Here is a 14,707-nt window from a genome sequence, read left to right on the forward strand (position 1 = left end):
TGAAGCCGAGTCCGCCCACCTGTGTTAAACGCTCCTGAGGAAACCGTACCGGCCCCTCTGGGCGGGCCTGAGTACCATAGAGAAAGCAAACATGACTCGAGAGCGAATGAGAAACGCCACAGCCAATGAAAACATCCCGCGGCAGCCCCGCCTCTCAACTAACCATCCTAGCAGCTGGTTAGGAGACTCTAGAGTGCGTAAGAGTACGTATCCTATCTCTGCGTGGTTTCCTTCACCTTTCTCGCTCGTTCGCGCTCTCGCCTCGCGCCCACCGCTACGATTGGCTAGACCAGGAATAAGGCCCGCCTTTAAGCGTGAAGTATGACGGGAGCCGTAGTTTCTTGCGTACTGTGCACATGCGTGCGGGGAAGATGAGTGGAAGGCGCAGCAAGAGTCGCTCGGCTCGTGTGGAAAACTCTGGTTCGCCCGTCAACGGAGAAACGGCCAAGAAGCGGGTCAAGCAAGAGGTTCGCGCGGAGTTTTCTGCAGCCCTGAGGGAACCGGCCCTGAAGGAGAAGGTGACCGCGGCTTGGGCCTGCCAGAAAGCGCTCGACCACGGTAGGCTTGCGGGGCTTGGAGGCGGGGGAAGGAAGCAGCGAGGGAGGCGAGACCGGGGCGGGGCCCTCGGTCTTAGGACCCCTTTTTCATGCTCTCCTCCAAGACTTTAGTCCTCATGGAACTATGAAGCCAGTGCCTGCGTTGTGCTGCCCCAGACTGGAAGTGCGGGAGCTGGGCGCGGCGGCAGAACCGGTTTCGCGAGGTGGTGTGGTGGGTTGGGGCAGAAAGTTGCGCTTGGACCCGAGTTCACCCCCCCCCCCCCCCGCTAGGCCGTAGACCTCGTTAGGTGGAGATTGGGCTGGTACCTGTCTCAGCATAACATGCCTTAAAGGGCTGCTGTAAGGAAAAAAGATCGGAGAGCGGTCGAGAACTCTGAATTTGTGAAAGAAATTTGCCTATCAGAAGCCAAATTACTGTGTTTATGCCTTGCTGTCGGCTGCCTTATAATTAATAGCCAAATTGGGTTTAATAACTTTTTGTACGTTCTATATCAAGGGTCTCAAGCAGCTCCTTATGGGAAAGGCTGCAACAGGTGGGATTTGTTAGCTTAGAAAAAGGGTGGGTAATGTGTGCAGTATTTCTAAAATTGCACATGTGGAGCGAGGGAGACAGCAGGTTTTCTCCCTTCCTCATAATACTAGAACTCAGGGCCAAGCTGAGATTCAGGGCAAACTAGAGGATATACCTATTCACACAGCCCAGATTTAATTATGGATTTCACCATTACAAAATGTGATGGTGGCTCCCAACTTGGATGGCTTTAAAAGAGGGTTTTCAATTGCTAGTGGTTGTGATGCCTGCTTACAACTTTTTGGATCAGAGGTAGTGTGCAGTTGCTGGGAGTCATGACTGGAGTGTTCTATGGGTGCATGATTTTTTGTGGGCTTCCCATAATTTAGCAGGTGTGGGAATATAATGCAGAACTAGATGGGCCTTTGGCTTGATCCAGCAGGGCTTTCCATATGTTCACAAATTGATGTGGGAAGAGTCATCTGATGACACAGTGTTCAAAAACTGAGACTGCAGGGACAAATGCTGTCCTTGAAAGCAAGCTCTGGGACTCAGCCAGATTCTCATTAATCCCTGAAGTTGTCAGTGTGAAAATAGTTGACAAAGCCCTACAAATTGGCCCGAAAGGAGGATATGCAGCACGCCCTGAGCCAGCGATAATGTATGTGGGGTTAAGGGATGCCTTGCATTCCTAAACTGAATGCCACCCCCCCCCCAACTAATGAACTTTATTATTTATTACATTCATACCCCACCTTTCCTCCTAGCACCTCAGGTGGTGTTCTCTCCCCCCACGCTATTTTTTTATCTTCACAACAACCCCGTGCCAGGTGGGTTAGACTGAGAGACTCACTGACCCAAGGGCACCCAGTGATAATTATTTGCAAGTTAATCTAATATGCTGTCTATAATTTGGTTTAAGTATCAGAACTGAAGATGAAAAGGCCAACTTTGTCAGGATTAAGAGTTACATTCCTGCAGCTAGGTAGCACAGTAAAATGTATACAGGGGTGTGTTATGTTTCAGGAAGCTGTTGTCTGTTTTGTTTTCTCCAGAGGCCATTGTCTTAGATCCTGTTCCTTTCCATCACTGTGTCATCCCAAACTTCTTCCAGAATGAGGACTTTTCAGAAGGTCTGCAAAAGGAACTTTTGAGCCTGGATTTCCATGAAAAGTGCAATGACTTGTACAAATTCAAGCAGGTGCTTTATTTGGCATATTTATTTTTTAAAAGTTTTTTGTTTGTTTTTTACTCTGCTCTAGCCAAAGAAGGCTGCTAAAGCATCTTAGAATGATCAACAATCCTTACTCTCCAGGCTTATGGTCTAGAAGACATGACACCAAAAGAAAAGGGATTGGAAGAGTGGAAGAAAAAGCAAACTCTGGCACTAGTTATATAGTTACAAAACTCCCTACTTTGGATGGATTCTTATGGTCATTTTCCTATTGGGCATGACTATCGGATTCATACATCTATTTTTCAGAAGCAATGTCTTTTTTCTTTTTTCTTTTTTTTAATTCTCTTTATTAAGTTTCATTCTTCACATACTCACAAAAAAGTAAAACACAAAACATTAAATAAAAAATAAAGGGCACCATTGCAAAAAGTAAAAAAAAAGAAAAAAGAAAAAGGGACAGGTCAGAAAAGTGAAAAAATAAAAAAGATAGAGATAAAAAATAAACATTAGACCGATACAAATCACACGCTATCTGACTTCCTTCCCTATTGATTTCGGATTTCTAATTTTTTTTACAATATCGCTTTTACCGCTGATGTTGATTGTTAGTTTGCACATCGGAAGTTTTATATTAGACCTGCTATAGTTGGTAGGTTTTTAAAGTTAGTTTCTATATATGCCATGAATTTAGACCAATCGTTTTTCAACTTTGTATTCTTTTGTTCTTTAATTCTCTGCGTCATTTTTGCCAATTCAACAAAATCGTATAGTTTTGTTTGCCACTCCCTTACAGTTGGTATATGCGTGCTTTTCCAATTTTGAGCGATTAACATTCTGGCCGCTGCCGTTGAATATTGGAATAAAGTTTTATCTTCTTTCTTAATTTCCTCCCCAATCATACCTAATAAAAAGGCCTCTGGTTTTTTAGGGAACGTGTATCTAAATATTTTTTTCAATTCATCATATATCATGTTCCAGAATTTTTTCATTTCCTCACATGTCCACCACATGTGTATGAAGTTACCTTCTTTTATTTTGCATTTCCAGCAGGCCTTATTACCAGTCTTATACATCCTATTTAGTTTCTCTGGTGTTATATACCATCTGTATATCATCTTCTCTAAATTTTCTCTGATTGCAACACTCGCCGTAAATTTTATTCCCTCATTCCACAGCTTTGACCATTTTTCAAATTCTATGTTATGCCCCAGGTCTATCGCCCACTTCACCATAACTTCCTTAATTTCTTCGTCTTTTGTATCCCAATCTAGCAATATATTATACATTTTGGATAGTAACTTAGATTTACTTTCTATTATTTCTGTCTGAAATTTCGATTTCTTGTCATTCATTCCAATTTTTTTATCTTCAGTCCATATCGCGTTGATTTGATGATACTGTAGCCAGCTTGTCAACTTCCCCTTCAGCTCCTCATATGGTCTTAGTTTCCAACTGTCTTCCGATCTTACCAGTAAATCTTCATATGTTAATTTTGGCTCTTCCATGTTAATTTTTTTAATTATTAGGATGTTTGTTGGGGACAGCCACCAAGGTGTTCTCCATTCCAACAACTTTTTATTTTTTTCCCAGGCTTCATATAATGGACCCCTGATGATATGATTTGAGAACCCCTTATGGGCTTTCTCCTTGTTTGACCATAGGTAGGCATGCCAGCCAAACCTATTGTCTGCTCCTTCCAAGTCCAATAGGTCAGAATCTTCCAATGTTATCCAATCCTTAACCCAACATAGGCAGGCGGCTTCGTAATACAATTTTAGGTTAGGGACTGCGAGCCCTCCTCTCTCCTTTCGATCCGTGAGTAATTTAAATCTGATCCTTGGCCTCCTTCCCTGCCATATGAATCTTGAAAGGGTTTTCTGCCAGTCTTTAAATAATTTAGACCCTCTAATTACAGGAATGTTTTGGAATAAAAACAGCATTTTTGGAAGGACATTCATCTTTATTGCCTCCATCCTGCCCATCCATGAGAGATTGACTCTATTCCAGACGTCCATATCTTTTTTGATTTCTTTCCATGTTGTCGAATAATTATCTTCAATTAAATTTATATTTTTTGATGTAAGCCATATTCCTAAATATTTTATTTTTTTTGCTACCAATATGCCATATTTTCTCTCTAATTTTTCTTTTTCCACCTTTCTTAAATTCTTTATTAGCATCTGTCAGAGCCACCCTGGGTCCCAGCTCACAAGAGACCAAAGTCCAGTCCAAGCTATATACAAAAGGTTTTATTGAAGATCATTGTCGTCATTACATCCAAACTCCGTGGCTCCGCATCTGTTACCCTTAGATGTTAGAAGTCCCCTCTGAGTCCGTCCCTCCCCTGCACCAATTTAAGAGGCTTGTACTGCTCCACCTTTTCCTCTCTTTCCTTTTCCGCAGGGTCTTCCTGCCCCCCTGTCTTCCCTCTTTCCGGGACTCCCCAGAGGCTGAGTCTTCTCCCGCCTGCTCCCCCCTCCTTCGTGCTTTGGCACCAGGCTCCTCCTCAGAGCTCTCCTCATTTCCGCGCGCCTCTATATTTGAACTTGGCGCGCGTACGTTGCCTCTGACCTTCCTTTCTACAGTTACGCTGCTCTCGGTACTACACTCCTCCCTTTCAGGCAGGACGTCTTGCTCCGAACTCCTCCCCCTTCCTCCTTCCTGTCCTGCTCTTTCTGACACACTGGCAACTCCCCCCCCTCCACTCCTTTCCGACGGGGGAGCTGGTCCCGCTTTGCCACTCCCACTGGGGATTCCCTCTTCGTTCCCCTCTTTCTGACTGCTTCCCTCTCTATTGCCCCTTGGCCTGACCAGGGGGGCTCCCTTCTGGGAATCCTCTGATTCGCTAGACGGACTTTGGGACAACCTCGGCTCGTTGTCGTCCTCTTCCTCCTCGCCCTCGCTCTCTGTCTCCTCTCTCCCTAAAACCCTGACATCCATCCCCCCCTCGAAGCCCCCCCTTCCCCCCTTCCGCTCATCGGGTGCAGGTTGTGGAAGCTGCCGCTCTTCGGAGGCGGACGCAGGATACAGATTCTGCACCTCCATCTCCTCTGTTTGCAGTTCGTTGTACGAGTGTTCGAATTCGGGTTCTTGACCCAAGGTGTTCTCTTCTCCCTCCTCCATTGGTACCTGGTCCGGTGCTGCCTGCCAAGGTCCCGTCAGCCATTTCCTGCGCCAGTCCTCCTCTGGTTGCTCGTCCCACCAATAAGAGGGTTCTGTGTCCACCCCCGAACACGATCCCCTGGGCGAGTTGGAGTCCGGCGACCTTTCTTCGGCTGAAGAAAAGCCGTGGAAAGTGCTGCCTGAACATGTGGGCGTAAAGAGCCAGTCATCAAAGTACTCGGCTGGCATGGGTCTATGAGGGAAAAGGGCATGGAACTCGTCTTTTAAAAGACGTTCGTCTAAGGCATAGCCCGGCACCCAACCATTGGTACTGACTGGGGCACCCTCTCTGACTAGAAAATATTCTACTCCCTCTTGCCCCCATCTCGAGTCCAGGATCTCTGTGACCTCGTTGAGTGGTTCGGCCCTAGGCGCCCTCTCCCTCTCCTGTGACTTAGTGTGTTGTTGCGTGACTGTGTCAGACTCCTGAAACCTGTGCGGTGCCTTGTAGGGAGTGAGCACCGATCTATGAAAGACCGGGTGCACTCTGGAACCTTCGGGGAGGGCTAGTCGAAAGGCTACAGGGTTGATTTTAGCCTCCACCTGGTACGGCCCTAACTGCCTGTGCCCCAGCTTCTTCTTGGCCAACGACTTGGCTGGCATCGCTTGGGCCGCTAACCACACCCAGTCCCCCACCTGGATCTCCTCTCCCTCTCTCCTGTTTTTGTCAGCCTGCACCTTATATGCTTGCTTGGCCAGCTCTAAATGTCTCCGCAACTCTTCGTGCACCTCCTGCAGCTCCGCTGCAAACTGGTCGGCTCCTTGCGGCACCCCCTCTCCCGGTGCCACGAACCCCGGGAAGGTTCTGGGATGACGACCATTGTTCGCGAAAAACGGCGTCACCCCCGTGGACGCGTGCTTCGTGTTGTTATAGGCAAACTCTGCCATCGGCAGGTAGTCCACCCAAACTGCTGGTCGCTGGTTGGCGTAACATCTCAGGTACTGCTGCATGATCGCGTTGACCCTCTCAGCTTGGCCGTTGGTTTGTGGGTGTCTCGCCGACGTGAGGTTGATCTTGACGTTCAGGATACCTAAAAGCTTCTGCCAAAAATTGGAAACAAACTGGCGCCCCCTGTCGGACAGGATGGACTGCGGCAGCCCATGCACCTTGAACACGTGATCGATGAAGAGTTTGGCAGTCTGTTCCGCCGTCGCCACCTTTGCGCATGGAATGAAGTGCGCCATCTTGGTGAACAGGTCCACAACCACCAGTACCGCCGTCTTCCCCCTGGAGCTGGGCAGGTCAGTAACGAAGTCCAGAGCTACCCTCTCCCACGGTTGCTGTGGCGTTTCCAGCGGTTCCAACAGCCCCGCTGGCTTCTGGTGTACTGGCTTGAACCTCTGACAAGTGTCACACCTGGCGACGTAATCCGCTACCTCTCCACGCATCCGGGGCCACCAAAAGTCTCTTGCCACCAGTTCTATTGTCTTCTCCTTACCGAAGTGGCCCGCACTGGGGGCGTCGTGCAACTGCTGCAGAACCTTTGCGCGAAGCTCGTCGCTTGGCACGTAGAGGGCACCTTTGCGAGTTAGCAGCCCGTCGCGTAGTTGGAACTCTTCGCCACTCTGCACACCTCTGCGCAATTCCTCCATCTTGGACTGTGCGAACTGATCCACTTGCAACGCGCGTCGCACCGCGTCCAGATCTACTGTGGCGGCAGCGCACGACCACGCCTGCGGTGCGAAAATGTGCTTGGCTGCTACAGGCGCCGCTTCATCGAGATATTGCGGTTTCCTGGATAGCGCATCGGCTATAACGTTGGAATCTCCTGGGACGTACTCTATCCTGAAGTTGAAATCCGCGAAGAACTCTGCCCAGCGCATGTGTCTTTGGCTCTGGAGTTTCGCCGTGCGCCAATACTCTAAGTTCTTGTGATCCGTGCGGACCTGCACTGTGTGCTTGGCTCCAATGAGGAAATGTCGCCACGCTTTGAACGCTGCGTGAATGGCTAACAGCTCCCTGTCCCATATGGTGTAGTTTTGCTCCGCTTTGCTGAGCTTTCTGGAGTAAAAGGCACCGGGTCTCCAGTTTCCATGTGGATCTTCTTGCAGGAGTACGGCTCCAACCGCTCTGTCTGACGCGTCGGTCTCTAGTCGTATGGGCTTGCCTGGATTCACGTGTAGCAGCTGCTCCTCGGAGGCGAAAAGGCTTTTAAGCTTCTGAAAAGAGCGCTCCGCCTGTTCCGTCCACACGAACCTCTTTTTCTTGGAACTGAGAGTGTCCGTGATCGCTGCCGTCTCCTTTGCAAAACCTCTGATGAATTTGCGGTAGAAGTTGGCGAAGCCGATGAATCTTTGGACTTCCTTCCGATTGCGAGGGCTCTTCCAGTCCAACACCGCGCGGACCTTGGCGCTGTCCATGGCCAGCCCCTTGTCGGACAGCTTGTAGCCTAGGAAATCCACGTCCGTCACATCAAACTGGCACTTCTCTAACTTGGCGTAGAGCTTGTTCTCCCGTAGTCTCTGCAGGACTTCCTTTACGTCCTTCTCATGGGCCTCCTCCGTTTCCGAAAAGATCAGGATGTCGTCGAGGAAACACACGCATTTCTTGTAGAGAAGTCCCGCTAGCACGTGATGCATAAATGCTTGGAAGACGTGAGATCCATTTTGGAGACCAAATGGCATAACTCTGTATTCGTACGTGCCCAGAGGCGTGAACATGGCCGTCTTCCACTCATCGCCCTCCCGGATGCGTATGAGGTTATACGCTCCACGCAGATCCAATTTGGTGAAGATCTTCCCCTTCCTTACGGTTGCCAGGAGATCATCTATCTTGGGCATGGGGAAGGCCTTGGGTTTGGTCTTACTGTTTATGAATCGATAGTCCACAATGAGTCTTTTTTGGGGCGTGTCCTTTTTCTTTACAAAGAAAACAGGACTGCCCCCCACCGCTTTCGATTCTCGGATGAATCCGCGCTTCAAATTGTGCTCTATGAACTCCCTGAGTTCTTGCATCTCGTCCTCAGACATGGAATACAGCTTTGCAGTCGGCAACTGCGCCCCTGGCACCAGGTCGATGGCACAATCATAAGGCCTGTGGGGCGGCAACTGGTCAGCTTCCTTCTCGCAGAAAACCTCCAGGAACCCCTCGTACTTGCGGGGTACTGCCTGCACCATGCCAAGTTGCAACTGCTGCTCAGCTCCCTCCTCCTGGCTGGACTGGATGCAATGTTGAGCACAGTACGATGAGCAAAAGGTGATCTGCCGTTGGTACCACGCTACAGCAGGACTGTGTCTCTCCAGCCAACTCATGCCTAATACTATAGGCGTGTCTGAAAGGCGGGTGACATTGAAGCTGATGACTTCTCGATGATTTCCAATCCTCATCACCATGGGAGGCGTCTGTTGCACAACTTGTCCTCCTAGCAATTTCCTGCCATCCACCGTGACTACGTTCAGAGGTGTTGTCGCTGGCAGAAGCGCTATGCGATGCTGCTTGACAAAGTGCGTCCCCACAAAATCTGCGTTGCTCCCAGAATCAATCGTGATGGGGACTTCCAGGGTGGTCCCATTCGGCAACTGAAGTGTTGCAGTGAGCTGCACCGCTGGCTTGGGTGGTAAAGGGTCTGTGCGTTGCAAAAGCGCTGGGGACTGCTCTACAGATTCGCCTGGCTGAGCCCCAGCAGCTCTGCTTCCAGCCAGGCACTGTCGTTTCCCTGAGGTTGCTCTGCTTGCATCATTTCTGCTGCAACAGTTGCTAAAGCTGCAGTGTGTTTCTGCAGCCTCTGGGGACACTCTTTCGCCATGTGCTGTGCACTGTCGCAAATGTAACACTTCCTGGTCCCTCTAGGAGGCTTTGCCTTCACTGCACCGGAAGCTGGGGCTCTGGCTGTTGCTTGAGCCTTAGCACCACCAAGTTCCATGGGCTCCTCCCCCTGCCTTCCCAGCGGCGAAGGATGTGACTGACTGAACTCCCTGGGGATGAAAGAAAACGTCCTCGCTGGTGGACGCACCTGACGTTCTTCCTCAGTGTGCCAAGGACGTCCCTCGTGCCGTATCCCAATCGCCAAAGCCCTCTGCACAAGCTCCTCCAGGGTCTGGGGTCTGTCTCCCCTGGCAAGTTCATCCTTAATGGGACCGCTGAGCCCCTCCCAGAACAAATCCCTCACAGGTGCACAATCCTTCTCCCAGCTTAGCGCAGTCAGTAAAGCAAAAAATCTAGAATGGTACTGACGCACAGTGGCTTTGCCTTGCCGCAATCCAAAAATTTCCCTGCGTGCAAGATCCACATCTACAGTTGACTGGAAGCAGGCATCCATCGCTTTAATGAATTCATCTGCATCGCGGCGGGCAGGGCCATCTTCACGCCACAAATTGCGCAACCAGTCTCTGGCCGGCCCATGCAAGTGAGAAACAATAAACCCCACTTTCTCCTCCTCATCTTTAAAGTCATGACGAAGCAAGTGCAATGCATACAAAACGTCTGCTCTGAAACTGGGGTAGTGCTTCAGGTTCCCATCGAAGTGGGTGACTAGGCTGCCCCCCCTCCGTCCAAGTCCAATCCCCTCTGATCTGGACCCTGGGAACCCTTCCCTGCTTGCACGTTCCCACCTTGTTTGCAGGTCCTGGCAGCACTTCTCCATTTCGTCATGCTTCTTCTGAGACGCAAGGACTGCAGCAGTGAGTTCGGAAACTGTAGTTCGCAGCGCCGTCAACTGCTCCTCCGCACTCATGTCTGTCACCGTTCGTGAGCTTTGCAAAAAAAAAATTTTGCGTTCTTTGGAGGGGACTTTCTGTCAGAGCCACCCTGGGTCCCAGCTCACAAGAGACCAAAGTCCAGTCCAAGCTATATACAAAAGGTTTTATTGAAGATCATTGTCGTCATTACATCCAAACTCCGTGGCTCCGCATCTGTTACCCTTAGATGTTAGAAGTCCCCTCTGAGTCCGTCCCTCCCCTGCACCAATTTAAGAGGCTTGTACTGCTCCACCTTTTCCTCTCTTTCCTTTTCCGCAGGGTCTTCCTGCCCCCCTGTCTTCCCTCTTTCCGGGACTCCCCAGAGGCTGAGTCTTCTCCCGCCTGCTCCCCCCTCCTTCGTGCTTTGGCACCAGGCTCCTCCTCAGAGCTCTCCTCATTTCCGCGCGCCTCTATATTTGAACTTGGCGCGCGTACGTTGCCTCTGACCTTCCTTTCTACAGTTACGCTGCTCTCGGTACTACACTCCTCCCTTTCAGGCAGGACGTCTTGCTCCGAACTCCTCCCCCTTCCTCCTTCCTGTCCTGCTCTTTCTGACACACTGGCAACTCCCCCCCCTCCACTCCTTTCCGACGGGGGAGCTGGTCCCGCTTTGCCACTCCCACTGGGGATTCCCTCTTCGTTCCCCTCTTTCTGACTGCTTCCCTCTCTATTGCCCCTTGGCCTGACCAGGGGGGCTCCCTTCTGGGAATCCTCTGATTCGCTAGACGGACTTTGGGACAACCTCGGCTCGTTGTCGTCCTCTTCCTCCTCGCCCTCGCTCTCTGTCTCCTCTCTCCCTAAAACCCTGACAGCATCTTTGTCTTTAGTTTATTCAATATAAAACCTGATGATTTACCGTATTCTTCTAGGACCTCCAGCGCTTTACCAATACTTCTTTGCGGCTCTTCCAGAGATAACATCAGATCGTCCGCATAGGCTTTTAACTTGTATTCTTTCAGCCCTATTTTGATTCCTTGTATTTCTGGTATCGATCTTAATTTATTCGCCAGGACTTCAAGCACCATGATGAATAAGAGCGGGGAGAGAGGGCACCCCTGCCTTGTTCCCTTCTCTATTTTAAATGTATCTGTTAGATTGTTATTTATTACCAATTTTGCCAATTGTGTTGAATATATTGCCTGTATTCCTTTTAGAAATTCTCCCTCTATCCCAGCCCTTTCCATAGATTTTATTAAAAACGCCCAAGAGACATTATCAAACGCCTTTTCGGCGTCTATGAAAATCAGTGCCGCCGGTATCTCGTTGTTGATCTCCAAATATTCAATTATGTTTATAACGTGTCTTACATTGTCTTTCAAAAACCTGTTCGGGAGGAAACCCACCTGGTCTTTATGGATTAAATTTGCTAGACACTTTTTTAGTCTGCTTGCCATGATGTCTGCATATATTTTGTAATCGTTATTTAATAGAGATATTGGCCTGTAATTTTTAATGTTCAGTTTATCTGTGTCCGGTTTTGGAATTAACGTTATAAATGCCTCCCTCCAAGACTCAGGTATTTTTCCTCCTTTCAGGATATTATTCAATGTCTTACAAAGCGCTGGTGTCAGTTGACTTTCCAAAACTTTATAGTATTTTGCCGATAAACCATCCGGTCCCGGAGCTTTCCCTAACTTCATTTTTTTAATCGCCACCTGAATCTCTTCTATTCTTATTGGTCTGTTTAGTTGAGATCTCTCTTCTTCTGTTACAGTCTTTCCTTCACAGTTTTGTAGGTACTCTTCTATCTGAATCAAGTCGTCTTCTCCTTTTTTATATAGCTTCTCATAGAATTTAAGAAAATTTTCCTGTATCTTCTTTGGGTCTTCTATCAATTCTTCCCCTACTTTTATTTTATTTATCACATTCTGTTTTTGTCTTTTCCTCAGTTGCCAGGCTAGTAATTTCCCAGTTTTGTTTGCCGATTCAAAATATCTCTGCCTCATTAACTTCACTTTCCATTCAATTTCTTGGTTCATTAACATCGAATATTGTGTTTGTAATATTTTTATTGTGTGTATACTTTGTTCGTCTTTCGGGTTGTCTGTTAGTTTTTTCTCTGATTCTCTAAGCTGTTTGAGAATTTCTTCCTTCTTTTGCTGTCTTATTTTCTTCTTATAACTGTTTTGTTGAATGAAGAAACCTCTTAGGACCGCCTTACTGGCATCCCATACTACTTCTGGATTTATTCCCACATTAAGATTCAGGTCAAAATATTCTTTTAGGGTGGCTTTGGCTTTTTCAATAACTTCATCATTGTCTAATAAATATTCATTTAACCTCCACCTGAAACCTCCTTGTGTTGGGCCTTTTATTTCCAGTGTTATTGGATTGTGATCGGAGAGGGTTCTCGGTTGAATTTCACATTTGGTAGCTCTTAATGTGAGTTCCCTCGAGGTCCATATTTGGTCTATTCTACCCCAACTTTTATGTACCTCTGAAAAAAAAAGTAAACTGCTTTTCTGTTGGGTGTTTATGTCTCCATATGTCTATAAGATCCATATTCTCTTCCAAGTCTTGGAATGATTTTGGAAGTTTTCCTTGGTTTCGTTTTTTCTTTTCTGTTTGTCTATCCATCTCTGGTGTAGCTACTGCATTAAAGTCACCCAATAACAACAACCTGTTATTTTCTAATTTTATTAGGACTTGTTCCAGTTTCTTAAAAAATTCTAATCTATTTGAGTTTGGGGCATATATATTTACAATGTTAATTTTTTCCCCCTGGAAATTAATTTGTACTCCCAGAATCCTTCCTTCTTCATCTTTATAGATCAGTTTAGGTTCCCATCTTTCATCAACATATGTTACTACTCCTTTTTTTTTCTCTAACGAAGAGCTTATAAATTCTGTTCCTAGGTTCTTGTTTGACAAGACATGTTTGTGCTTTTTGGCTACATGGGTCTCTTGCATACAGATTACATCCAATCTTTTCTTTTTCATAGCATTTGCAATTTTATTCCTTTTAGTTTTGTCATTCAAACCGTTTACATTCCATGTTAAGATTTTAAGATTCATTATTACTCTTGTCTAATACTAAAATCAATGATTTTCCTATTTAGGTTTTACCAAATTAAATTCGAGTGGTTTCGCTTTCTGTTTCTTCCTCTTCTTCACCCCCTTCTTCCTCCCCTGTCTCACCCCCCTCCCTCTCCTCTTCATCCTCTCCTTCCAAACCCCTCTCAGTCTCTCCTCCTCCCGATCCCGCATCACCTGTCTCCCCCCTCTCTCCACCCCTCCCCCCGCCTCTGTCCTCCATCCTCCCATGGTCTTTCTCATATCTACGTAGAAATTTACTGACTTCCTTTTTTTTTTTTTTTTAAATAATTTTTATTAATTTTCATAAAACAGAAAACACAAAATTAAACAAACAAACAAATAATACATGACTTCCCCATGCCTCCCCTTCCCTGCACCCCTGTGTCCAAAATTTTTAGCAATCCTTCATTCCTTTTCAAAATTTGATTTCCTTCATGATTTTCTTAACTTAAATATTTCCAACTATAATTCTCTAATTCTTAACCCTTGACATTTTATCAGTCCGAAATTTTGCAACAGTTCTTAAGATATGATTTAAATTTTTTCCAATCCTCTTCCACCGTCTCCTTCCTCTGATCACGGATTCTGCCGGTCATCTCTGCCAGTCCCATAAATTCAGTCACCTTCGTCTGCCATTCTTCCAGAGTAGGTAGTTCTTGCATCTTCCAATACTTTGCTAGGAGTATTCTTGCTGCTGTAGTTGCATACATAAAAAAGATCTTATCTTTTTTTGGTACCAATTGGCCGACCATGCCCAAGAGAAAAGCCTCCGGTTTTTTTACAAATGTCCACTTAAGGACTTTCTTAATTTCATTATAGATCATTTCCCAGTAGGCTTTAACCTTTGGGCAGGTCCACCAAAGATGATAAAAAGTTCCTTCACATTCATTACATTTCCAGCATTTGTTACTGGGCAAATGATATATCTTTGCAAGCTTGACTGGAGTCATGTACCATCTATAGATCATTTTCATTATGTTTTCTTTCAAGGCACTACATGCCGTAAATTTAAGTCCTGTGGTCCATAACTGTTCCCAGTCAGCAAACATAATATCATGACCTAAGTCTTGTGCCCATTTAATCATTGCTGATTTAACTGTTTCATCCTGTGTATTCCATTTCAGCAACAAGTTATACATTTTAGACAAATTCTTAGTATTGGTCTCTAACAGTTCTGTTTCCAATTTCGACCTCTCTTTCTGAAATCCTAGTTTCTTGTCCTGCTTAAAAGTTTCATTTATCTGATAGTAATGTAACCAGTCTCGAACTTTGGATTTTAATTTCTCAAAGCTCTGTAATTTAACTTTTTCACCATCATATTCTATAATTTCACTGTATTTTGGCCAATTAGAGTCCATGTTAAGTTTTTTTACCGCTCTAGCTTCCATTGGTGACAACCATCTGGGTGTTTTATTTTCCAACAAATCCTTATATCGATTCCAAACATTATATAAAGCTTTCCTGACAATATGATTTTTAAAACCTTTGTATATCTTTGCCTTGTCATACCATAGATATGCATGCCAGCCAAAATTGTTATCATACCCTTCCAAGTCTAAAATATCTGTGTCTTCAAGAAGTAGCCAT

At 46.4% G+C, this 14,707-nt stretch overlaps 1 protein-coding gene across 3 annotated transcripts in view; it reads left to right on the forward strand.

The window, feature by feature from the left end:
- Positions 1 to 117: 117 nt before the first annotated feature.
- OGFOD1 (2-oxoglutarate and iron dependent oxygenase domain containing 1) overlaps positions 118 to 14,707 on the forward strand; it is a 35,863-nt gene continuing 21,273 nt past the window's right edge. For 2 of the 3 annotated variants that reach the window (XR_014158957.1, XM_081872122.1), the window contains exons 1-2: positions 118 to 558; positions 2,124 to 2,269. Coding sequence is in view for 2 of the 3 variants with exons in the window: in XM_081872122.1 (XP_081728248.1) it covers positions 357 to 558; positions 2,124 to 2,269 (348 nt within the window). In the remaining variant the exon portion in view is untranslated. Of the gene's footprint in view, positions 559 to 628; positions 761 to 2,123; positions 2,270 to 14,707 lie in introns of those variants that run through there. The other variant, XM_081872123.1, reaches the window with a different exon arrangement.

This window comes from Podarcis erhardii (assembly GCF_964252035.2).
Source record: "Podarcis erhardii genome assembly, chromosome: 7".
NCBI classification, from domain to species: Eukaryota; Metazoa; Chordata; class Lepidosauria; order Squamata; family Lacertidae; genus Podarcis; species Podarcis erhardii.